The following is a 26579-nucleotide window of genomic DNA, read 5'->3' as shown; positions in this document are numbered from 1 at the left end:
CAGACTGAGGGAGGCGTGTGGTGTTGGGAGTCGATACGGAGCGAGTAGGCAGTACATCAGGCGGATTAGCGCTGTGACAGGGTGGCGTACGCGGTGCCGGCGGTTCAGAGATAACCTGAATAATGCGGCAGAATGGCGAGCTGTCTGTCCAGCACTGATAAAGATTTCTCTGCATTCAGCCGCCGTCCGAACAGCCGTCGCGGCTCGTTACCGTAACCGCCCCTCCGATCGGGAGCAGATAAGATCAGAGTAATGAAGAGTCTCTGCTGGGTGCCCACACCAAGGTGTCCCGATTTAAACTGGTGCAGTCGATTCTGAGGAACATGGCTGCAATGCAACATCGTGTAATACACCAAAAGTATGTGGACACCAGTAATTAGTGTGTCCAATCAATAAATCACAATGTAAAAGGTAACTGCCTCCTGGTTACCCAGTCAGTTCACCAAATTTAGATAACTGACCAAAACCAGCATCTCTAACCATCAAAGTCAAGCTGCGACTGTAAAATTTCTACAAGAACACCAGGTCACCACCATTTCACGTGTAACGTATTACGAGGGATCTTCAAAAAGTTTCAAAAAGCTTCAAAAAGGTGAGGGTGGAGGAGGAGGAATCGGGCGTGTCTGAGACGCTTATAGTCCTGATTTAGCTCCATCTGATTTCCATCTGTTTGGAGGCTGAAAGAAGCTTTAAGGGGAAGAAGATTTTTATGTGATGATTATGTGATGATTATGTGAAAGCAGCGGCGCATCAGTGGCTACGAGCTCAACCAAAAACGTTTTTTGCTGACGGCATAAAAAAGTTAAAAAGTCTTTATAAACGGGTTTACTTGCCATAGAGATCTTCTGGGATGGGGCGAGTCACAGAACCATGCCCGTTTGCCTTGCCATTAGGGCCGGAATTGCTTTAACCAATAATCTCTGGGTCTCGTGAACTGGCTCCAGGTGGAGGCGCCTCTATTTAATCACGGGTTCATCCCCATGAAGTTGCATACTCTTGGTTCAATCCGGTTTAGATTTCTGTTGACGCAGATGTTGACACCCTTCTGTTATTTTTGGGAGCTTTGTAAGCCATCATCATGGAACCTGGGTGGGAGAGCGACCTCTAGAGGCAGCATGACGCTACTGTCACGTTTGGATCCACTCTAGGTGCAAGCTTACCAGTAGTTGGATTGACTTTCCCTGGTTTGTTTCCAGTTTCCTCCTGATTGTTTTAGGATGGTGGATTGAGTAGCTGGCCTTGCTTTGTTTCACTTTCCTGTATGTTTGCCTTGGTTAAGCATCCTATAAATTGGGTTCATATTCCAAATCTTGCAGGTACGGGGGTACACTTCGCGCCCCAGCAGCGAGGCACGACACGTTCTGCTATGATATTAAGTCTCGAAAGGCTGTAGGACCACACAGAACCACAGTAAGAGTGGCAGATCGACCCAGATTTCTCCAATGGTCTAGAGACAACTCATCGATCAGGTCACAGTGCGCCAACCTCAACCTCAACCTCATCCAACACAGTTGATTTAACAGAATAAAAGGAAGCAAATCTCTGCAGTCATGATCTAAAATCTAGTTGAAACCCTTCAGATGACGGGAGGCTGGAACAGCAGTAACTTCACATCAGGGTCCGTGAACGCCGCAACGTTCGACAAGCACAAATCAGATCCGAGACTCTGGGTTCTGGTCTGGCGTGTGCTGGAGATGAGATCTGACGTGTTATTAGCGCAGACGTGTTGAAGACCTGATAAGTGTCGGATGTTTCTCTCGGAGGAGACCGGCGCTCTAAAATCCACCTCACAACGAGACTCTGGGGGGAAATCAGGAGCTGCTGTTATGAAATTACGAGGAAATTAGATTTTTTAAACCCTGCAGTGAAAATATTTGTCGCGGAGACGATTGGAAACGAATCGTGCAGTGATTAAAAAAGCTAAACGTTTCATCTGGAGGGGTCGTACACGTTTATGTCCTTCAGCCTCCCATCATCTAATGAAATAACAACAGATCAGCCATAACATTATAACCACCTCACTGTCCATGTTATCAGCTCCACTTACCATATAGAAGCACTTTGTAGTTCTACAATTACTGACTGTAGTCCATCTGTTTCTCTACATGCTTTGTTACCCCCTTTCACCCTGTTCTTCAATGGTCAGGACCCCCACAGGACCCCCACAGAGCAGGTATTATTTAGGTGGTGGATGATTCTCAGCACTGCAGTGACACTGACATGGTGGTGGTGTGTTAGTGTGTGTTGTGCTGGTATGAGTGGATCAGACACAGCAGCGCTGCTGGAGTTTTTAAACACCGTGTCCACTCACTGTCCACTCTATTAGACACTCCTACCTAGTCGGTCCACCTTGTAGATGTAAAGTCAGACTATAGTCAGACTATTGTCAGTCCATCAGTGACAGTGAGGTGTTTAAAAACTCTCCAGCAGCGCTGCTGTGTCTGATCCACTCATACCAGCACAACACACACTAACACACCACCACCATGGGGGTCCTGACCACTGAAGAACAGGGTGAAACAGATGGACTACAGTCAGTAATTGTAGAACTACAAAGTGCTTCTATATGGTGAGTGGAGCTGATAACATGGACAGTGAGAGTAGAAACAAGGAGGTGGTTTTAATAGACACGCCCTCTTCTTGGGAGTGTAGGATGATGGGAAATGTGTCTGTGTGGAGAGAGAGCTAGGTTATCACACAGACCCATGGATTCCACAAGACATCGGAACTACTAGGTTGGAGCTTCTTCTACATTGTAGGCACTTTTGGGGATGGACTGGAGTTAGCACGGGCACTCTGACTGGCACAGAAGGGTTTGATGCACTGTGATCTTCTGTTGGTCCATACCAGACGCCACAACCTTCAGGCCTGGCATCAAGTCTTGACCAGTGCAGGTTAAATGGTCAGGAAAGAGAAGATAGTAGGGGGCACTGTCAAATTGGGAAGTAGATGATTCCCCCTCCAGCCCTTTCTCCCCCAAACATCCCTAACCGTGTCTGTTAGGAGCCCAACCAGGCAGTCAACAAAAGCAAACATGTTCTACTGCTTGAAATTTAAACCTAGTCCGTATTCTTCTGCAGGAGCAAAGCTGGAGGAGATACAGGAGGACGTCCAGATGCTTCCTCAAGATCCAGCCCTTCCAGAAGTGTCCTACCAGATCCTCAATGCAGATCATCTTCTTTTAAGAAATGTCCGTCAGGAATCAGCAGGAAATATCAGCCAGGAGACACCAAACCAACCCTTCATCATCGCCGGGCTCTCCGGCATACCGGCGATCAACGTTAGCTACGGACCGATGTCTCTGGAGCGGGCGATCCCTCTCAAACTGATCCAGACCGGGCCGAGGGTCCGAGCTTTCGTCCTGGCTCGTCAGGTCCGCTCGTCTTCCCCCGTCATCCGGATCCTCTTCTACTCCACCAGCATGGTGAACAGCATGGTGGAGGGCGGGTCGGGTCCGGGAGAAGCCGGGTACACCTGTGTTACAGCACACGCCTTCTGGAAATCCAAAGAGATCAAAGAGATCCGAGGAACCTGCTCCATCCGTGCAGATAAGGGCTTCTGCCTGGCCCAGCTGAGACCCGAACCGGCCTGGTTCAGCCCCGGGAACCCGAGATCCAGCAGGGAGCACCGAGCAGCTCTACGGAAAACCACGGTGGAGCTTTACTACCAGACCAGGCCGAGTCCTACCAGCCAGTGTGCTCCACAGGAGAGCAAGCAGACGGCCGGGGCGGAGTCCGGACCTGACCTGATGAAAGCCGGAGACGTGACTCTACTGCGCTCTCCACCGGGGAACCCGTCGTTCATGCGTCTGCGGCTGGGTGGACTCGTGATCATCCAAACCTCCTCCAGACCTCTGAAGACGATGGACACGGCGACCTTCTACGTCTTCCTCGCCAGTACCTCAGTGGTGGAGAACTTCATACTCAGGTGGGAACTTTTATGAGCTAATGTGAGGGCTAATGTGCCACACCCCATTCCAGCGCCATTAAAGAGTCACTTGACGATCCACATTTTTGGACCCATCTTAGAAACTTTGAGGGCAGTTGTAGCCTAGTGGTTGAGGTACTGGACTAGTAATCGAAAGGTTGCTGGTTCAAGCCCCACTACTGCCAGGTTGCCGCTCTTGGGCCCTTGGGCAAGGCCTCTACGTACATCATATGGCCAAAAGTATTTGGACACATTACATTTACATATTTCAGCATTTAGAAGACGCTCTTATCCAAAGTGACTTACAGTTGTGACGGTATACAATCTAAGCAATTAAGGGTTAAGGGCCTCGCTCAAGGGCCCAACAGTGACAACAGGCAACCTGGCAGTGGTGGGGCTTGAACCAGTGACCTTTCAATTGCAAGTCCAGTAAGGCCACTGCCTCCTGACCATGAGCTTGTATTAACGTCTGGTAGTGGCCCTCTCAGCTTCAGATCATTTCTGCTGAGAAGCTTCTCACAGGACTTTGAAGTTTGTCTGTGTGTGGGAATTTGTGCCCGTTTTTTGTATGGCCGGGCACTGATGATCAGTCGGTGTTCCGGTTCATCCCAGAGCTGTTGAGTGGGGTTGAGCTCAGGGCTCTGTGCAGGACACTGGAGCTTTTCTTCACGTCTTTATAAGTAGGCAGTTGTAGCTCAGCGGTTAAGGTACTGGACCAGTAATCAGAAGGTCGCTGGTTCAAGCCCGACCACTGCCAGGTTGCCACTGTTGGGCCCTTGAGCAAGGCCCTTAACCCTTGATTGTTTAGTCTGTATACTGTCACAGTACTGTAAGTCGGTTTGGATTAAAGCGTCCGCTAAATGCTGAAGATGTGAATGTAAATGTTTGGGTGTTTGAGCCGTGACTGTAGAGCAGCCAATCCACCTTTTGCATGCTTGTGATGTAAAGGAAACCCACTCTGTGCTGGCGGTGCCACTGTGCCGCCCCGGCACTGAGCAGTAATGAATAACGTATTTAAAGAGGATTAGAGAGACTCTGACGTGGTACCAGCTGTGTCCGTGGGGGTCAGAACGCCGGATTATTAAATTATAAAATTAATAACGCTCGTACTCGTCTGTAAACGTCCTGACGCGGTCGCTATACGTCCTCTCCGCTTTATAATCGAGTGATTCGGCGGTAAACACCCAGCGCCACCCTTAATGCCAGCCTCATTCATTCTGATAAGCGGCGGAGTTTAAGAGGAGGAGGAGGATAAAGCCGGAGCGATCCGGCACCGCTCGGTTCACAGTGCTGAATTATTTCTGTTTTTTATCCTCTATAAATAAATGCAGGGATTTAATGGAGCAGAGAAAACAAAACAGGTAATAATAATAATAATAATGGCCGGGCTCCTCCGGGGGCGAGAGGAACTCATTACTGAAGGTGCTGCGTTCGGCACAAAAACACCCAACAAACACAAAACACAAAAACTCACCGCACTGGCGCTCAGCTAAATCTAACTCACGTTTACATCTACAGCATTTAGTGGAGGTTTTTATCCAAAGTGACTCACAGCACTGTGACAGTACACTGTATAAACAATTGTGGGTTAAGGGCCTCACTCAGGGGCCCAAGAGTGGCTACTTGGTAGTGGTGGGGTTTGAACCAGCAACCTTCTGCTTACTAGTCCAGTACCTTAACCACTAGGCTACACCTGCCCTCAAATTTCTAAGATTTTGAAGGCCCAACATTGGTGACTTGGTGGTGGTGGGACTTGAACCAGCAACCTTGAGGGATATCCGATTACATCCGAGTAAGGCACGTCGCTGTACACACACATTTAATATCCCGTGACAGGAGGCGGAGCAAGCGTAGGTGATGCAAAGTGGGCGGAGTCTGTGACATAAAAAACCTGAGCAATGTTTAACTTTATGCAAATTAAAAGCAAAACGATATGGCGGCGACCAATAGGAATTGAGCACTGAGCAGAGCGGTGCACGCTTTATTTCCATCGTGAAGCACTGTGCTCAGTTTTTGGTTTCTAGATAATCGTTTCTACTAGAGATGAAGAGAAACTCACTGTCACGCTGTCAAACTTCCACAAACAGACGCAGCGACCGCAGCGACCGCAAAGAACAAACATGACTACACAGTCAGTGATGGACTACACCGGGGTGAAATTTATTTATAGACGAGCGACGCTTTCGGTGTGAACACAGGGCGACAAGCGATCAGCTATTTGGGTGACAGGATGTGAAAAATCGCTGCCGGTATGAGCGTAAGGTAAGGAGTCATGTCCCTCTGTGCTGTCACGTTTGGCCAGTAGAGGGGGCACGGAGGCTCAGTTGAGTGTGATCTTTCAATCACCTGCACCTGGGTGTCTATGCGCTCCAGGTGGAAGTTCTCCTATATATCACGGCTCCTCGCTTTCATCTCGCCATCCCCTTCGTTTTCTCTGAAGACGTGATGCCAGAATGCTCGGTCCAGTCCGACGTCCCTTTTCCGGAGTGGACCCACCCGTAAAAGCACTTCATGAACGGGAGGCGCCTGTCGGTAGGGACAGGGGTTCCGTTCATCCGGACCTGACCGGCAGGCTGATGGATCCCTGTCCTGTCCGTGTTCTCCATTGTGGGCTGCGAGTTTAGAAGGTCCTGCATGACATCTTGTCTTTAGTCCCATCCACCACCTTTGGCATGAATTAGAATTCCAATTGTATGCATACTTAGGATCGGTAGTAAACCCTGCAGTCATGTTCCACGACCTAGTGAAAAACCTCTTAGAGGAAATACTTATGTTTGGATGTACACTATACGGCCAAAAGTATTTAGACACCCGACCATGAGCTTGGTATTAAAACAGAGTGACCTGTGAGAAGCTTCAGTGTATGGGAATTTGTGCCCCTTCAGTGCAAAAACGCAGGACAGGTTTAAGACCCTAGGTGGTTCTGATGTTCTGGGTTGTTATGAAGTTGTGAATCATTACTCTGGATCTGATCAACAATCTGATCCTTGATTCTCCTGATCCTCCTGATCCTCTTGATCCGGATCCTCTGTACTGGATGTTTTCAGCTCAGTTTCTCACTGAGATTGATTTGGTCCTGAGAAAACCCTCAGACCCTCTTCACCCCCTCATCACCCCCTCTTCACCCCCTCATCACCCCCTCATCATGATTGAGTCGGGACCCGCGGGGACTGATGGGTAATCCGAGGCCTGATGGAGAATTACGGGAGGTGGTTTAACCCGGTGGAGAGCGTTTCTGTTTTCAGTCTGGAACTGCAAATAAGAGAAACATGTGTTTCTGCTGAAGTACACGTGATGGATAAAAGTATTGGGACGCCCCTCTTATTATTATTACATTCTATCTAATAACTGGTACTGAGAAGCCCTACCAAAAAAAGAGTGGCCCCAAAAAAAGGATGAGGGGTTCAAATGCTCGTATACTTGATCATATTAGTATTGCTGGATGGCAGTTCAGACATAGTTGGTCTCTTAACCCTCAATTGCTTAGACAGTGTACTGCCACAGTACTGTAAGTCAGTTTGGATAAAAGCGTCTGCTAAATGCAGAATATGAAAATGTAAATGATCCTGGTCAGGGTTGGAATGAATCCAGAGCCAACTGCTGGAACCAGGTTAAGCCCCACGTCATAAAGAATGAACCCAATCGCAACCCCCCCCCCCCCCCCCCCCCCCAAGAAAGAAATAGATCAGAGAGAGATTACAGAGAACTGATCCTCTATCAGCTACTCAATCCACCACTGAGTGACAACCTCACTCTTGAAAAAAGGCAAAGATAGGGAACTCCACAGGGAACTCATTAACAAAATACCTGCCTAGAGGTCTATAAAATAAATAAATAAATAAATACATATACAGTGTTTGTCTTTTCACTAACATATATTAATAAAAGTTGAACATTACAAAGACAGAAATGCCAAAGAGGCTCAATCGCGAGCTGCTACACACTGAAGACCTAGAAAAACTGGTACACCAGTCTGATACTGGGTAGATCCCCAACAGGAGCTTAGGACTGCAGAAATACCACCGGGCATGGACCCCACAAGCTCACGGAAACATTCTGTACGCAGTGAAGACCATATTACTTGCAAAACGGTCCGCGGTTCTGTCGTGTTCCGAGGTTTAGGATTCCTGTGTTCCACAGCGCGGTGCACGCCATCCCACACGTGTTCCATACCGTTCAGATCTGGTGACTTAAATTGGTACGACAAAACCCCAAAACCCCAAACAGAGACGAGTGTTCCTCTAACCATAATCGGCGTCTCTGGACGTGTGCTGGAAGCAGAGACGGGGACTCGAGTCCGAGTCGCACATAGCGACTTCAGACTCGACTCGGACTTGTTTCAAATGACTCGCAAAAAAATGATTCGTAAACAACAAGAGTCTCTGGTTTTTATTGCAGATCCAACATCATTCTGATCGTGTCATTTTCTGCTCTCTAATAATAATAATAATAATAATAATAATAAATAATTAATAATAATAATAATAATAACAATAATAATAATAATGCTCCGGTCGTCTTAACCCACAACACACTCAATGTGTAAATGTTCCAACCAGCTTCCGGTGTAGTGATGAAGCGTCGCTCCCTACTCCCTACACAGTTTACATTTAAAGCTTTAAATCAGGGCGTGTCCCGCCCCGTAATGAGGTCCGTTGGCCGGCGTGGATCAGTCGTCTCCTCGGCTGAAGGAGAAAGGTTGCTCTGAGATGAGAGACAGTGATGAGAAGAAGACGAGACGCTCGGTGTTGATTTTCTGTCTCTCGGAAGTCAGGTTAACATCGTTCACCTTTCACCGCCGTCCTCCGCCACGCCACGCTAACGTCTTCCATCCCGCCGCGCTAACGTCTTCAATCGCGCCGCACGCTAACTTCCTGACATTTTACGTTCGGAGTGTGAAATTAATCCTGAGATTTTCTAATCAGACTGAAAATAAAGTGAAAAAGCTTTAAAATAGAGTTGAGGAGCTAAACACAAACACAAACACCCCTATAATAATAATAATTCTATTATAAACTCCAGAACATGGATGGTTTTAACGTTCTAGTAGCAACAACAGCTCAGCAGTGTGTGTAATATAGCATAAAAACACTCATCACCGTGTTCCAAACTGAGTCCTTCTAAAAACACCATCATCACCCTCCTGTGTGTCTGAGGCCCCGCGGTGGACTGGCGTCCTGTCCGGGGTGTGTCCCCGCACTCTGGGACCCTGACCACAACCCTCCAGCACTTGGCTCCATCCTTTAATATCACATAACAAGAGTATCTAGTACGCAACATGTTCAAAAAGTATTGGGACACCAACCGTGAGCCGTTCCACAACCGCCTGCATTTACAGCCTTTCTACAAGACTTTAGAGGGAATGTGTCTGTGGGAATTTGTGCCTGTTCTGGTGTCGGAGGAGACGAGAAGACCTGGCTCACAGTCTGAGTGTAATTCATCCCACATGAGCAAAAGTATTGGGACTTTGACCGTGAGCTTGTTGAGTTCCAAAACCGCTTGTGGTTTATATTGAATATTGTAGCCTTTCTATAGGACCTGTGTCTGTTCTGATCTGGAAAGAGACGAGAAGGCCTGGCTCACAGTCCATGTGTAATTCATCCCACATGGGCAAAGTGTTCGGACCATGAGCTCATCGGACGTCAAGTTTATATCAAATCGCTCCGTCTTTCCTTTGTAGCTTTAATATCATCCGTTCCACTGAGAAGCCTCTCTACAGGACTTTAAAGGGAGTGTGTCTGTGGGAATTTGTACCTGTTCTGATCTGGAAAGAGATGAGAAGGCCTGGCTCACGGTCTGAGTGTAATTCATCCCACATGGGCAAAAGTATTCAGACTCCCGACCGTGTTTCTAAACTGCCTGCATTTATACTGAATATTAGTACCTTTCTACAGGACTTTGGAGGGAGTGTGTCTGTGGGAATTTGTGCCCAGAAGAGAAGAGAAGGTCTGGCTCACAGTCTGAGTGTAATTTATCCCACATGAATTGGTGGAGTTCAAAAGTGTTGAGTCGAGCAACCGGAGCTCCATCACACACGATTAGTTAAACCAGGTCTATATAGAGCCGCTTGTGCTCATGCTGGAGAAGAGCAGGACCTTCCCTAAACTATTGGCTGTGTTAAACGCGTATCATTCACCTCCTGTCGTTCGTACCCACCTGTTAGCGGTGGATGAGATAGACAGAGTGAAATGAAACGCTGTTTTTGAGTAGTTTGAGTGATCGGGGCTCATTATGCACCCGTTGATATTTTAGGATATTTGGTGATTGTTTTGTGAGCCATTATAGCAGGACGGGGGAATAACGCGCCCCAAATCCCCGTCTAATCAAATATCTGTCACCCGTCCAAGCGCTTTGTTCTCCGTATCAGCCTATTAGTGCCCGACGTCACCCGCTGTTAATGATGCTGCAGCTGTTCCTGGTGGCTGGAGCGCAGTCGGAGGATTGTTTCATATTTACGCCTCTGTTCTGCACCGCGTTTCCGTCTGGGTCGCGTTTATTCCCCCAAGAGAGCCAGAGCCCAGGTGCATCCCTAAACTGTTTAATATTTACGCCTCTGTTCTGCACCGCGTTTCCGTCTGGGTCGCGTTTATTCCCCCAAGAGAGCCAGAGCCCAGGTGCATCCCTAAACTGTTTAATATTTACGCCTCTGTTCTGCACTGCGTTTCCGTCTGGGTCACGTTTATTCCCCCGAGAGAGCCTGAGCCCAGATGCATCCCTAAACTGTTTATTATCTACAGCCTGAACCACCTTTTACCAACCTGCATCAGCGGATACGATACACACCACACGGGCAAAAGTATTGGGACGCCCCGTCAAATGATTAGATTTGCATTTACATCTTTAGCATTTAGTGGACGCTTTTATCCAAACTGACTTACAGTACAGTATACAGTCTAAGCAATTGAGGGTTAAGGGCCTTGCTCAAGGGCCCAACAGTAGCAACCTGGCAGTGGTGGCGCTTGAACCAGCGACCTTTCGATTACTAGCCCACTACCTTAACCTCTAGTCCACACCTGCCCTCTACAACGTCTCTCAGCTGCCTCCTGAATCGGAACTCCGACTGCTGAATGATTCCAGGTCTGAGCCCCGTTATTATGAAATTATAAACAGTTTAGGGAAGGTCCAAACCTCTCCTGTTCCAACATGAACAAACTCCTGCCCCGAGCCCTGAGCTCAGCCCCACTCAACAGCTCTGGGATGAACCGGGAACACCGACTGATCCATCAGTGCCCAGTCGTATAAATACACTTGCTTTCATGGTTTGACTGAATGAGCACAAATCCCCACAGACGTACTCCACAGTCTTGTGAGAAGCTTCTCAGAGAAGATCACACAGATGTCGCGCTGTTTTCATACTGTTTGTGTTTGAAACAGGACGACCGACAGCTCATGGTCAGGCGTCCAAATACTTTTGACCCTCTAGTGTATATAATGTATATAGTGTATATAATGTTTATAGTGTATATAATGTATGTAATCTATACATATATAATGAATGTACAGAGCGTGTTGAAGCTAATTGGTTGTTCTCTGTCTTTTCAGGACCAGCATCGAGAGGGGAATGTCATTCAGCACCGCCCGACCCAGTGACCCCCAGCTGTGGGACATCACCCTCACCCCTGGGACAGGGGGCAACACCCAAACACTCTCAGTGAGCTGCCAGAGGAGGGGCGCCCCCCCCCCCCCATTCAGCCTATAGAAAGCACCCGGAGTTAAAACACACACACACAGGCGCAGAAAGAACGGGTGACCAGAGGTAAGGTTCGAACCCAGGTCTCCGGAGACGTGATGCTGTACGGCATCCACACCACCAGCTGCTCCAACCTCCAAAATCTGGCTACCGGTCGACATTCCAATTCGTCTCAAGATGTTGATGAGTTTTTTCATTCCAAACCTGTCAAACCACTAGGGGGCGCCGTCATCTACATTATTCATTTAATACACCTGTCAGCAGTGGGCGTGGCCGAAACACCCAAACACGGTAACTAGTACCCGTGTCCACATATTTTATGGTCAGAGGGTGAGAGTGCTGTAGGGATTCCCTCTGCTGGCTGATCAGGGGATAATAGAGATCAGTGCGTGACTCTCCGTGCGCAATACGGATCTCCGCATGAACCTGACCTGCAGGTGAAAAGAAGCGGTTGGTGCTGCACACGTGTCGGAGGGGGCGTGTGTGTGTTAGTCACTGCCCTCCTCAGTCAGGAGTGGAAGTCTGCCATCTTTTGAGTGAACAGGCACAAATCCCCACAGACGCACTCCAAAGTCTCAGGAGAGCGGCTGTAGTCCTAGCTGAATGATCACACAGAGGTCAGTCGGTCAGTGTCCGAATACTTTTGACAGTATTGTGTATTAAAAGTAAAATTGAGTTATTTGGGGGGGGGGGGGGGTATAACTACCCAGCAGCTGATAATTACCCAGCAGCCCTTGCTTCCTCCAGCTGCCTCCCTCAGGATGACCCATTTAACTGTAATCACCCTGATAAATCTGCACTCGTCCCAAAACATTAGAGAGCAGATCTGATATTAATCACCACACCCGTACACGCCGGGCATGATGGGAACTCTCACGCTCATGTGACCCGCCGCCACGCCCCGCCCCACCCAACCCCACCCCACCCCGCCCCGCCCCACCCCGCAATCCTCGTTCAGGATTACAAACAGCAGGGACAGCACACACACACACACACACACACACACACACACATTCTAAAACACACACACACACACACATTCTAAAACACACACACACACACGCACATTATAAAACACACACACACACACACACACACATTCTAAAGCACACACACATACATTCCAAAACACACACATACACACACATTAAGACACACACACACACACACATTCTAAAACACACACACACACACATTCAGACACACACACACACATTCTAAAGCACACACACGCACATTATAACACACACACACACACACACACACACATACATTCTAAAACACACACACTTGATCATCCAGGGTAGGTCCGCCGTGTCCCCAAAAATCAGAGAGATAAAAACGTGCTGCCATCCTAATGCCAGCGGATAAACAAAACCGGACCCGACTGAGCCTGGCGTACGGGTTCAGGGAAAAAAGCAGGATGCCAAACAGAAGAGTCAGCAAGTCTATAAGAGAGAGAGGCAGTGATGTATAGAAACACTCCCACCTGGAGCCAATTAACTCTCAGTGTAATCATCCGCGCCTCCAGGCCCCCTCTGCTGGTCAAACTGGCACAGCGGGTGAAGCCAAATCCTGCAACCAGACCCAACTGAACCCGTCGCCAATCCAACAAGGTGAAACGTGTCTCTGTATGTAGAAAACGATGAAATCAGATTTTCCTGCGTCGACTTCCTATCAGCAGAGAAAATAACGAGAGAAAATAATCATGAAAATAATGAGAGCAGAATTTCCTTCATCACGAGGAAACGTCGTACGATCAAGCGTCCACAAACATAAAACACATCAAAATCTGATACGCCGATGATAGAAATTTGCAGAAGGCGCATCAGGGCTCGTTATATTAGCGGCTCTTATTATAGAGAAACGTCCCATGATGCCTCTGTGCTGATGAGATCGGAATGGAATTCCAATACGAGCCGAAACGAACCTGAAAAGTGTCGGTACGAGACTGTTGATGCTGCGAGTGATTAACGGCGTTTAATTCACAGAGGAGAACAAACTGAACCGTGTACTTTTATGACCACAGAACACGTGTCCACTGTATTTCTGTCCATCTGAGATGAGCTCAGGCCCAGAAACCTCAATAGAATTGATGCAGCGGTGGACGATGTTAAGTAACAACGGTTTTCTGAAGTGCTCCCAAACCCCCGTGGTTACATTTATCACAGCAGCATGATGATTCAGATTAACGGTGTTTAATTCATAGAGGAAAACTTGGTGTCCATATTTTTTGAGAAACAAGTAGAGTAGAACAGAGTTTCAAGTTGCGTTTCTCGATGCAGCGGTGGACTGTGTTAAGTAATAACAGTTTTCTGAAGTGCTCCAAAATGGCCACGGAATACATGTCCACTGTATTTCGGTCCATCTGAGACGAGCACAGGCCCAGAGAACTCAACATTTCTGTATAGAATTGATGTAATAGAGTTTCAGGTTGTGTTTCTGGATGCAGCGGTGGACTGTGTTAGGTAACAACGATTTTCTGAAGTGCTCCCAAACCCCCGTGGTTACATTTATGATGATTCATGATGATTCAGATTAACAGCGTTTAATTCACAAAGAAAAACTTGGCGTCCATATTAAAAAAAAACACGTTGAACCGTGGACTCTTCTGACCACAGAACACATATCCACTGTCTTTCGGTCCATCTGAGACGAGCTCAGGCCCAGAGAACTAGAATAGAGTAGAGTTTCAGGTTGTGTTTCTTGATGCAGCGGTGGACTGTGTTAAGTAACAATGATTTTCTGAAGTACTCCCAAACCCATGTGGTTACATTTATCACAGCAGCATGATTATTTAGATTAACGGCGTTTAATCCACAAAGGAAAATGAGCTGAACCGTGGACTCTTCTGACCACAGAACACATGTCCACTGTCTTTCGGTCCATCTGAGACAAGCTCAGGCCTAGAGAACTCAGCATTTCTGTATAGAATTGATGTAATAGAATAGCGGCAGACTGTGTGCAGGAGGAACGGTCCTGATCTGTGACTAACGACGGTTCCTTTTCAGAGGTCTGCTGGAGGTCCTGCAGCTGGACTTCGACCTGCGGGAGCAGGGCGACCCGCCGGAGAGCCGGACAGTCACGTGGCGTCTGGAGGTGCCAGGGAGGACCGATCAGGACGAGGGAACCATAAAGATCCACACGGTGCAGAAGGACTACGTGGGCATCGCGCCGCTCATCAGGGTGAGCACCAGGGTACCAGTGATTCACTCATCAACTTAGAAACAGGTTTAGAATTTGATCCCTGCATGAAAAACACACTTCAAAAAAGTTGGGGTGGGGGCGTGTTCCCCCCTGAGTTCCTCCCTGTGTTCCCCCCTGTGTTCCCTCCCGTGTTCCCTCCCGTGTTCCCTCCTGTGTTCTCTCCTGTGTTCCTCTCTGTGTTCCCCCTGTGTTCTCCCCTGTGTTCCTTCCTGTGTTCCTTCCTGTGTTCCCCCGTGTTCCCCCCTGTGTTCCCCCTGGGTTTCATCAGCGTTCCTATTAATTTCTACTTTTTAATGCGTGTGGAACTGAGGACACTCATGGTTGCTAACAGTCCGTGCTCGCCGTCGTCTGATTCTCCTCTTCATGATGCGCCGCACATTTACAACAGGAGACAGATGTGGACTGCAGGCAGGCCTGAATCTTTCCACAATATTAAGTACGGTAGATGGTGAAAGAGACAAAGTGATTTTCATTGTAAAACACCGGAAATAGGAAAAGGCGTCGCCTTGATGGCAGCACGTGTCTCTAAAATCCCAAAATACGCTTCCGCGTCAGTGGTACCTTCACCCATGTGCAGGTCACACATGCATGGACACTGATGGATTTTGGACCTGATATCAGTCTGGATGGTCCATTTAGTTTTTGACTCGTCTGACCACAGAACACGTGTCCACTGTCTTTCGGTCCATCTGAGATGAGCTCAGGCCCAGAAAACTAGAATAGAGTAGAATTTCAGGATAGAACAGAGTTTCAGGTTGTTTTTCTTAATGCAGCGGCGGACTGTCTTCAGTAACAACGGTTTTCCGAAGCCCCCGAGCCCACTTATTAGGACTCATAGGTCACCACATTCAACAGTGGTTATGAGTTCCACCCCACACAGACTGAAATCTCAAGTTTCCCTGAATCTTTCCACAATATTATGTACGGTAGATGGTGAAAGATCCAGGAGAATTAACTCATCACAGATTCTTCTTTATACAAAGTGTCCCAACTTTTAATCAGGTGGCAACAGCTTGGGGAAGGTCCTTTTCTTATTCCAGCATAGGAATAAGACCCAGGACTGGTCAGCAATTCCCACAGTCACACTCCACATTAAATTTTAGAACAGGGTGTCCACATATTTTTGCCACGTTATTTTTTGTGCGTGTAAACGTGAAGTGGATCCAATACAATCTGAAGTGGTTAACCGGGTTTTTTTCCTCTCACCGTATCCATCGTCGTTCTCTCAAATGGCCATTTGACGTAAAACTGGCATGAAGAGGTGATGAATGCCCGCGCGATGCCCACTGTCGCTGGTACACGGGGGCACCGAGCGCCCATGTTTTATTTATTTAGTGTCAGCGAAAGATGACTCCGGCTCTAAACCAGCGCATTAATCATTCAGAGCGTCTCGGCCGAGCCGCCGGCGTGTTTCATTTGGCCCCGGGCCTGATGCCCGTCCTGATGCCAGCTCGATGCCCCGTCGTCTTTGATACGGCCGTGCCAGCTCGGGTCGCTCGGTGTCTTATCCGGCCCTGATGAAACGGACGTATATTTAAAAGACATAACCGCTGTCGGGATCGGCCCGAGCCTGGCGCCGCGCCCTCGCTCGCTCTCACGTTAATGCCCGCTCTGAGCACCCGAGCCTGGCATCGCCGACTCACCCTGCCATGCCCACTCTGTTTCATTTAAAACTCTGAATTTATGATCAGATGTTATGCTTTTTAATCACCGCTATAAACCGAACCATAAAGTGATGCGGTCAAAAGTATTCGGACGCCTCTTCTGATTATTAAATGTGTGTGTGTGTGTGACTGTGCAGCAACAGTTTAGGGAAGGACCGTTCTTGTTCCAGTATGAAGAAGAGCTTCCTGCATTATGGGGTTCGTCTGGTCCTCAGGAGGTTGGTTAGACCGCAGCACCGTCACTGTCCTGCTAAGACACCACCTCGAGTTCTTCTGGCTTCAATCCTGCAAAAGTGTCCAGATACTTTCGGTCCATTCACGTTTCCTTCCGCTCCAGAAGCAGCTCGGTGGTGATCACGATGCTCCCGCCACCGTACTTCACGGTGGGTTTGGTGCACGCTTCATCTGAACTGTGTTCTGATTGGTCCAGGATCGCGGGGTGTAGTGTGGGCATTTCGATGCTCTGTGCTCTCGGTGTATCTGCTGTTCCTGCTGCTTTCGGGTCGTCCTGCATCGTCCTGGTTTCTCTCTGAGTTCAGGAGATCCTAGGAGTCGCCCACCTTTCTCACAGGGCTGGCACTGCCCACCTGAGCGATGCCCCCCCCCCCCCCCCTCGTTAATCCACGGTGTGTATGTTTGTTGCAGGAGCCGGAGCTGGTGAACACGGCCGTGCTGACCGGTAAGAAGGTGTCGGTGCCGGTCCGGGTGCTGGGAGTGGAAGCGGACGGCTCAGTCACCGAAATCACCAACTCCACCTTCTGCACCTCTGCTCACGAGGACACGCTAAAGGTCACACACACACCCCAAACATGTGTTTCCACCAGGATGTTTTCTACCCCGTCCTGTCCCCTATCCTGACCTCCTGTTCTGCCCCCTTCTTGGCCCGTCCTCCCCCTGTCACACCCCATTCTGCTCCCTGTCCTGCTCGCCATCCTGCATCCATCCACCTCGTCCTGTCCCCAGTCCCACCCCAATACAGCCCAGTCCTGCCCTTGTCCAGCTCCCTGTCCCACCTCCTTGTTCAGCTTCTCATTCAGCTCCCCATCCTACACTCATCCTGTTTCCCATCCTGCCCCCTCTGTCCTACTCAGTCCTGTCCCCGTCCCGTCCTGCCCCCATCCTGCCCTCGTTCCACCCCATCAAGCTCCCTGTTTAGCTCCCTGTCCTGCTCGCCATCCTAACTTCCGTCCCACCCTGTCCTGTCCCCTGTCCCACCTCATTCTGCCCCAGTACTGCCCCTGCCCCAGCTCTCTGTTCAGCTCCTCATTCCTGCCCCCCGTCCCCTTCCCGCCCCGTCCTGCCCCCGTCACAGATCAGAGAGGAGACACACTCAGTGTGGACACCAGACTCAGATGTAGACGGGTGTTTCCTGTAGTCGGAGCAGATCCTCACTCAGTTTCGTTATTTCCCCGAGCTGAGACCTTTGTCCCGTTATTATCAGATCAGTGTCCGGCGCTGCGCCTCTTTAGCCATCCTAACTTCCGTCCTGACCCCATAACCTGCTGAGGGTTTTACGGCAGGTTATGGGGTCAGATCCCGAAATAAATCCTACTTCAACCTGTCAGACTTACTCACACTCACAGAGAAACACGTTTAGTATGTGGACACCGGAGCATGAGTCTGGTAGTGAGTGTGATTTTCTGAGAAGCTTCTCACAAGACTTCGGAGTGTGTCTGTGGGGATTTCTACAATATCTCAAACACTTTCATGACTGAGGCAGTTTGGGGAAGAAGGTGCGCTGTTTTGCCCCCCTCAGGTTTCGGAGAGGTGCGATTACGTGTACGTGAACGGGAAGGAGAGCAGAGGGAGGGTGAAGACCACGCTGAACTTCACCTACAGCTACCTGAGCGCTCAGCTGGAGGTGAACGTCTGGATCCCTCGCCTGCCGCTGCACATCCACCTGACCGACCCCCAACTCAGCCAGATCAAAGGATGGAGGGTCCCCGTCGCTACCGGCAACCACAAGTGAGCATCACTTAGGACCAATAGATTGTGGACGCCTGATATTTAGCAGATAGTTTTATTCAAAGTGACTACAATTATCATAGGATGCAGTTCAAGTGATTCAAGGTTAGGGGCCTCGCTCAGGGGCCCAACGTTGGCCATTTGGCACAGTTACGCATAGTAACCAAAGTTCAGCGCATAGTAACCAATCAGAGTTCAGAGTTCAGCGCATAGTAACCAATCAAAGTTCAGTTTATCACATAGTAACCAATCAGAGTTCAGAGTGCAGCACATAGTAACCAATCAGAGTTCAGTTTATCACATAGTAACCAATCAGAGTTCAGAGTGCAGCACATAGTAACCAATCAGAGTTCAGAATGCAGCACATAGTAACCAATCAGAGTTCAGCACATAGTAACCAATCAGAGTTCAGCACATACGTAGTAACCAATCAGAGTTCAGCACAAAGTAACCAATCAGAGATCAGTTTATCACATAGTAACCAATCAGAGTTCAGAGTTCAGCACATAGTAATCAATCAGAGTTCAGTTTATCACATAGTAACCAATCAGAGTTCAGAGTGCAGCACATAGTAACCAATCAGAGTTCAGAGTGCAGCACATAGTAACCAATCAGAGTTCAGCACATAGTAACCAATCAGAGTTCAGCACAAAGTAACCAATCAAAGTTCAGTTTATCACATAGTAACCAATCAGAGTTCAGAGTGCAGCACATAGTAACCAATCAGAGTTCAGTACATAGTAACCAATCAGAGTTCAGCACAAAGTAACCAATCAAAGTTCAGTTTATCACATAGTAACCAGAGTTCAGAGTGCAGCACATAGTAACCAATCAGAGTTCAGCACATAGTAACCAATCAGAGTTCAGCACATAGTAACCAATCAGAGTTCAGCACATAGTAACCAAAGTTCAAAGTTCAGCACATAGTAACCAGAGTTCAGCACATAGTAACCAATCAGAGTTCAGCACATAGTAAGCAATCAGAGTTCAGCACATAGTAACCAGAGTCCAGCACATAGTAACCAGTGACTACTGGGATTTGTGCTCTCGTGTATTGTGTAATGCTCTGTTCCTCCAGACTGAGTCGGGACGGTGATGAAGACGAGGAGAAGAGGACGCGAGGCTGCAGCGTCCAGTACCAGCACAGTCCGGTCCGAGTGTTGGCGGCGTTCATGGCGGACGCCGGCGACTCCACCCCTTCTGAACATTTCCTGGGTCCTGATTGGCTGGTGGATGTGACCCGCTTGGTTCGCTACTCTCTGAGGGTCGTGGATACGAGCGTGGCTCAGCTGTACAGAGGAACCGTGATCGGTGGCAGAGCGCCCGGCGTCACCACCGTACAGGTAACGGTCCGGACGATCCGAGCCGAACTGTTTAGTATGTTCTCCTTGTAATGGATGAGATGCCTGCGCTAATACACTGGCACCTTGTCTGCGCTGCCTTTCTGCCTCACACCCAGTGTTGAACCCGGGTGACGCTGGGTTCAATTCCCAGTCTGTTGAGATGGCATGCTGTTCAGCTCCCCATCCTGCCCCCTGTCCCACCCCATCCAGCTCTACCTGTCCTGCTTGCCATCCTGCCCCCTGTCCCACCCCATCCAGCTCCCTGTTTAGCTCCTCATCCTGCCCCCTGTCCCACCCCATCCTGTCCTTTGTCCTGCTTGCCATCCTGTCTCCATCCTGTCCCCCTTCCTGCCCCATCCTGTCCCCTGTCCCACCCCATTCTGCCCCAGTCCTGCCCCTGTCCCACCCTTGGCATGTTCTCCCTGCAGGTACTACAATTCAGCCTCCCGACAAACATACCAGTATGTGCAGTGGCTTTGGCAAAAGTATTTGGACGCCCAACCCTGAGCTCTGTGTGATCTTTTCAGTTAGAACAGCCGACTTTGAAGAACGTCTGTGGGAATTTGTGCCCGTTCAGTTGTACAAAAGATGACAGCATCTGTATTTGTATGCCTGGGCGCTGATTGATTGCACAGTCGGTGTTCCGGTTCATCCCAGAGCTGACTAGTGAGGCAGAGCTCAGGGTCTCTGTGCAGGAATGCTGGAACAGTAAAGGTCCTTCCCTAAACCGTTTTCTCTTGCCGTTGCCAGGTAACGTCGCCCCTGTCCGGCGCGGTGCTGGCCGAAAGGACGGTGCGGGTGCTGGATGATAGGGTGAGCGTGGTGGATCTGGGTCTGCGGCTGGTTTCGGGACTGGCGCTCTCGCTGCGGCTCCGCCCGGGCGGCGGCAGGGTCATCGTCGCCACGGCAACCACCCAGGATGCCATGCGCAGCCTCAAACAGGTAGGTCTGTTCGCCGGGTCCTTCGCTTGAGCTGGTCGATACCAGGCGGGTTCTGTTACTGAGGGAGGGAGGGGTGAGTGGTGGAAGGGTTCACGTCATCCACAGCAGTAGGTTCAAATCTCAGATCCTCCAGACTCCTGGGTTCCTAAAAGATCTCACGGCTTCTTCATGGAACTGAGGTTAGAGGAACATTTGGGATCTTCTTGCTTTTGAAAGGTCCAAACTTTTAGCCAGTCCATGAAGGGTCTCCATGGTCTCTGGAGAAGAAAGAAGCTCAGGTTCTTCACCCCTCAGGTTCAGGTTCTTGGTCTGGAGAACCAGCGTTCTCTTCACCTCAGTCTGAGACGTTCTCCGGTCTCTAGGTCAATGTTTTTCAAACCCAGGGTCAAAAAAATGCTCAGTTTGTTCCTCACGCTGTGTATTTGTCCCTCGGGTTTCTTGAAAAACGACAACTGATCCACGCTCATCAAGGGGGTAGCGCCATCTCCTCACAGCCACAAGTCCCGGTGTATGTGGTCCAAAACTTCAAAAATATGGAAACGTCCCCAAGGAGAACGTTCTCCACTCTTTAGGTCAGGGTTCTTCAAAGCCTTGGTCGCGACCCTTGGCTGGCATATAAACACGTAATGAACTTGTACATGAGCGCCCCCTTGTGGAGGCTTTACGTAACACCTTGTAAACCACAGTGGGACCAGAGGTGACCCGTAGTTGGCGTAAATCCCGATGGCAGTGGTTTGATTTCCACCCCGACCCTCCGTGACGTAACTCTCCTCTGTGTTGCTTTGCAGGAGGCAGCGGTGGCGTGCTGGCTCCGGTTCGGCGACGGCACCCGGGCCCCTCTGGACCTGTTCGATCCGAGCACCTACGCCCTCGCCGTGTCCTCCTTGGATAAAAGGGTGGCATCTGTGCCGGGGATCCCAGGCCGCGTGGTGGTGGTGGCGGAGTCGGAGGGGCAGGGGGCGCTGCTCCGGGCCGAGCTCTCCGTCTCCGAGGCCTGTCAGAAATACAAGCGCAGGAGCAAGCTGGCCGTCGGCACCGGGTACGTCAAGGTCAAGTTTGTTTCGGACGAGAGATCAGAGGTGGAGGATCTGGGCGATGTGGGTCCGACATCTTCGCCGGGCACGCGGGAGGGCACGAGGATGGAAATCCCCGCTGTGCCAACCGAGTCCAGCCTGCAAGAAGCAACCAGAGACGATAAACCAATCAGGGCGACGCCCGGCACTGAAAAAGCTCCGGCCAACATTTCGGTTAAAAACCACGGAAACCTGATCGACCCCTCAAACCAGGACCGAACCAAACACACAACGCCAACCACGGAGCGAGACCTGGCACCGGGCATCTTCACAGACATTGAAATCTGGATCTACGTCCTGCTGGGCGTGGCCTGCTTGGGGATCATGGTCGTTCTGGTCAAGTGCACCGCTCACAACCCAAACTCCAGCGCCAAGAAGCCATCCCTCCAGTGCCGACACCCAGAACGCCCTGCCCACCACTGGGTACGCCTGGTAACCCCTGCAGAGCAATGCCGTGCGGTCCCGGTCGCAACCGTCACCGAGCCGGAGGCACCAGGTCCGAACGAGAGGCCGAACCCTGCGGAGACGCCCGGACTTCAGGAAAGAACCGCCACTCTGGGCAGAAGGAGCGCCACGCTGCCACCTTCGAGGTCCGCCGGTCCGCTGGCAAAACCAGTCCGGAGCGAGCCGCTGCACTCGCCCACTAGCAAGAGGAACCAGGTCCAGTTCACCACCTTCACCACGCTGGACATCAAACACCTAGCAGCACTCAAGAGGAACTGGCTGGACTTCGGCTGGCACAACCAGGTCGCAACGGGTCATTTTGCCAGCCAGGAAGATCCTGATGGTCAGGCTGGCATCGCTGAGCAGACGGTGGAGCGTGGTGAGGTGAAGGATGATGCTACTAAAGTTCACTGGCCGGTGGTCAAACCAGTGGCACGACTTTAATGTCCGGCAGCGTGGTGGCACAGCTGGTAGAGTGGGTGCAGCACAGCAGCATTATTCCTGACCTCCTGGGTTCGATCCTTACTTTAGAGCTCTCTCTCTGTTAGAAGCCTGGAAGAACATGCCAAAGTTTTCAGAGACAGTAAGTGGAGGCAGATTTTGTAACCAGGCCTGGAGTTGTGCAACACCCACATGACCGACTGAATGAACCGGATGAACGTTCCTCTATTAACAGTTTGTTTTTATTCTAATTTTATTCTTTAGTTTTTTAAAATCAGAATTAATATAAAATAAAATTAAAATGTAAAATAAATTATTTGAATTAAAGTCTCTAATACAAACAATAAAAAACGTTTTTACTCTTTATTTCGTCTCTCATCTTCTGTTAAAGATCAGATTATAAATTGTGTATAAATATTTATATCAATAAAATAAAAAAGCAATAATAATAATAATAATAATAACAAGAATAACAAGAATATTAATAATAATAATAACATATTAATACAAATAATAATAATCATATAACAATAATAATAAACAATATCTTTACTATTTATTATAATATGGATAAAAATACAATTATTATTAATAAAATAAATATTATTACAAATAATAATAATAATAATATTCTGTAAATGCAATTAATAATAAAATCTTTATTATTTATAGTAGTACCTGTAATAACAATAGTAATAATAATAATGATAATAATATGAACAAAAACAACAATAAAATTAATATTAAAAATAGAAATAGTAATAGTAATAGTAATAATAAAATGCCATTAATAATATTTAAAATAATAATAATATTTAAAATAATAATAATAATATTTAAAATAATAATGTTAATAATAATAATTGTCTTAAATAATAGTAATAATAATATAATAATGATAATAATAATATTTAAAATAATAATAATAATAATAGTAATAATAATAGTAATAATAAATATAATAATAATAATAATAGTAATAATAATAGTAATAATAATAATAAATATAATAATAATAATAATAATAATAATAATATCTATAATGTTTTATTCCCAGTATAAAATGAATCCCAGTTTAGCGTCTCCAGTGTGGAACGTGTTCAGTATTTCAGGATAAAAATATAAGAGCAGCTCATCGAACCTTCTCACCTCCATCAGCTGCTTCTAACAGCCACCACGAAGCTCCTAATCGAGCAGGCTTTATCTCCTCAGTACAGACTGAGATCAGAGGTGTGGGGGTTCCAGTCCCAAATCTTTACCTCTATTACACACCTGTATGATTCAGTCTCAGAAACACACATTAACCCCACAATGAAGAGTGTGTCTGTGGGAATTTGTGCTCATTCTGTTTAAACAATAACATTAGGGAGGTCAGATACTGATGTTGGACAAGAATGACTGGCTCACAATCAGTGTTCCGATTCATCCCAGTGTTGTTCAGTGTGGTTGAGGTTGGGACTCTGTGCAAGCCACTGAAGTTCCTCCACACCAGACCACGTCTTCATTGGTGTCTAGTGCTCAGAGACTCAGTAAGGACCTTCCCTAAACTGTTGGCACAAAGCTGGAAGCTTTTATATATCAGAAATGTCAGGAGGGTTTCTGAGGACGAGCTGCTGGTGGAGAGGAGCTAATCTAGAACAAGATCTTCTCCAAACCCCTGAGAGCAGGATGATCTCCTGAAGGTTCCTCGGTTGTTCTGATGGAGCTACAGTGGGAGGGAGGTGGAGGGCTGATAGCTCTCTCACATCCGCCGCGGGTTTAGCTGAGATGGAATAATAAGTGGATGTTCCTGAGCTCAGGGAGCCGCAGCTTCACCTGAGGAAGAGATTTAATCTTCAAAACCACCCGAGATCCTCAGAACGATCCATCAGAACAACGAGGTTCACTCTCAGGGCTGATCTGGAACACAACTGCAGGAACTTTTCCCCATCAGGTCTGAAGAACCGCTTAAAGTGACTGAATTCATGAGTTTCAGCCACAACAGTTACTAACAGGTGTAATACATCAAGTAAGCTTAGGAGATGAAAGGCTTCCAGCTTTGCAGCAACAGTTTACGGAAGGACCTTCACTGCTCAAGCATGAGCTTTATACAGACATGAAGAAACTTCACCTCAGCCCCACTCAACAGCTCCGGGATGAACCGGAACACTGACTGATCAGTCAGTGCTCAGCCGTACAAATGCTGCCCCCTATTGACTGAATGGGCACAAATTCCCACAGACACACTCCAAAGTCTTGTGAGACGTTTCCGTTTGTAATGCCGTTTTTTTTTTTTAATTGGACGTCCAACAAGCTCATGGTCGGGTGTCCAAATACTTTTGGCTTCAAGCTGTATGTTTAATGATACACATCAGGACTTTATACGGCCAAAAGAATGTGGACACTCCTGCTTGGTGTTGAGTTCATGTTGCAGCAACAGTTTAGGGAAGGTCTTTTCCTGTTCCAGACATGAAGAGAAGCTCCAGTGTGCTGCACAGAGCCCTGAGCTCAGCTCCACTCAACAGCTCTGGGATGAACCGGAACACCGACTGATCATCAGCACCCAGCTGTACAAATGCTGCCCCCTAATGACTGAATGGGCACAAATTCCCACAAAGGGGAATTTAAGATCTCTAGAAGGGAACTTTGGATCCCTACCGGAGCGTCTAGAGGGGAATCGGAGCGTCTGGAGGGGAACCGGAGCATCTAGAGGGGAATCAGAGGGTTTGGAGGGGAATGGGAGGTTTTGGAGGGGAATCGGAGCGTCTGGAGGGGAATCGGAGGGTTTGGAGGGGAATCGGGGCATCTAGAGGGAAATCAGAGGGTTTGGAGGGGAATTGGAGGTTTTGGAGGGGAATCGGAGCGTCTGGAGAGGAACCGGAGCGCCGGCACGTTTAGATTTGGTGGAAGTGAGTTCTGTTTATTTCCTGCAGGCTAATAGAAGAACTTGGTGTATTAGCGGCTCTGCTAACGGCGCTCGAGCCTCAGGCGTTTGTCCCCCTCTGAAACGACGCGCTGAGAGAACAGAGAGACGCCGGAGGAGACAGAAGCCACGCCCGGACCCCCCGCGTCACGGAGCGCTAGATCCTCCACAGAGGAACCTTTCAATGAGAGCAAAAGATAGAGAAGCTCGAGTCCTGTGAGGAGGAACCTGAGAACACAGACTGGCACTGGCACGCTGGCACCTACACGCTGGCACTGGCACGCTGGCACCGGGGAGCACAGGTGAGGAGAGAACACCCGGAGAACAGAGGAACATTGATTTCTTTTTTAGAGGAAACAGGGAGCCGTTATCGAGCGGAGCGCTGAGGGAGCCGGATACGTCCCACGAGGACGAGCAGGGTCAGAGGTCACCGAGCTGAAACTCGTCCAGCAGATCATTACCCAGCGCATCTGAGAAGCGGGTACGGATCTCAGACCCTTCTGAATGGTGCAGACACTTTTAACAGACGGGAATATCACGGCCGTCTCAGGATTGAATGACTGCTGGAAATGTCTTAACCTATCGACCCGCCCTGCTCCCTACGACACGCCCTGCTCCCTCAAACCTACTGGCACTCTAATACTCAAGAAATAAAGTTCTTGTAGGTTCTTCCGCTAAGGAGGAACCATAAAAGAACCAAAACTGGTGGTGTCCATCCTTTTACGAGTCTGACAGTTTACCAAAACTCCAAAGGAACACCAGTGGTTAGAGAAGCTCTCAGAGGAACACCAGGGTTGCGGATGCACTCATTAAAGACTCGTCAATCCAACAAGAGACTAAAAATGGGATCAAATCACCAGATAAGAGGAGCGATGATGGACTCGCTCCACCAGAAGAACGTCAGGTGGTTTTTTAAAGCGTAATATTTCAGAAAAAGTGATTATCAGCACCGTCCAAACTTAATCTGATCCACTTTCGGTT

At 48.6% G+C, this 26579-nt stretch overlaps 1 protein-coding gene across 1 annotated transcript; it reads left to right on the top strand.

The window, feature by feature from the left end:
• The first annotated feature begins 3034 nt into the window (after positions 1 to 3034).
• si:dkey-1d7.3 (transmembrane protein 132D) lies at positions 3035 to 23032 on the top strand. The gene is given in 9 exon segments (XM_063011143.1): positions 3035 to 3927; positions 11470 to 11638; positions 12063 to 12067; positions 14629 to 14803; positions 17134 to 17277; positions 18245 to 18453; positions 19532 to 19796; positions 20547 to 20738; positions 21527 to 23032. Coding segments are annotated over 9 exon segments (3225 nt in total). The 3' UTR covers positions 22700 to 23032.
• The last annotated feature ends 3547 nt before the right edge of the window (positions 23033 to 26579 follow it).

The sequence above is a fragment of the Trichomycterus rosablanca genome, chromosome 16 (assembly GCF_030014385.1).
Source record: "Trichomycterus rosablanca isolate fTriRos1 chromosome 16, fTriRos1.hap1, whole genome shotgun sequence".
NCBI lineage: Eukaryota > Metazoa > Chordata > Actinopteri > Siluriformes > Trichomycteridae > Trichomycterus > Trichomycterus rosablanca.
This window is presented reverse-complemented; position numbering and strand designations above follow the sequence as displayed.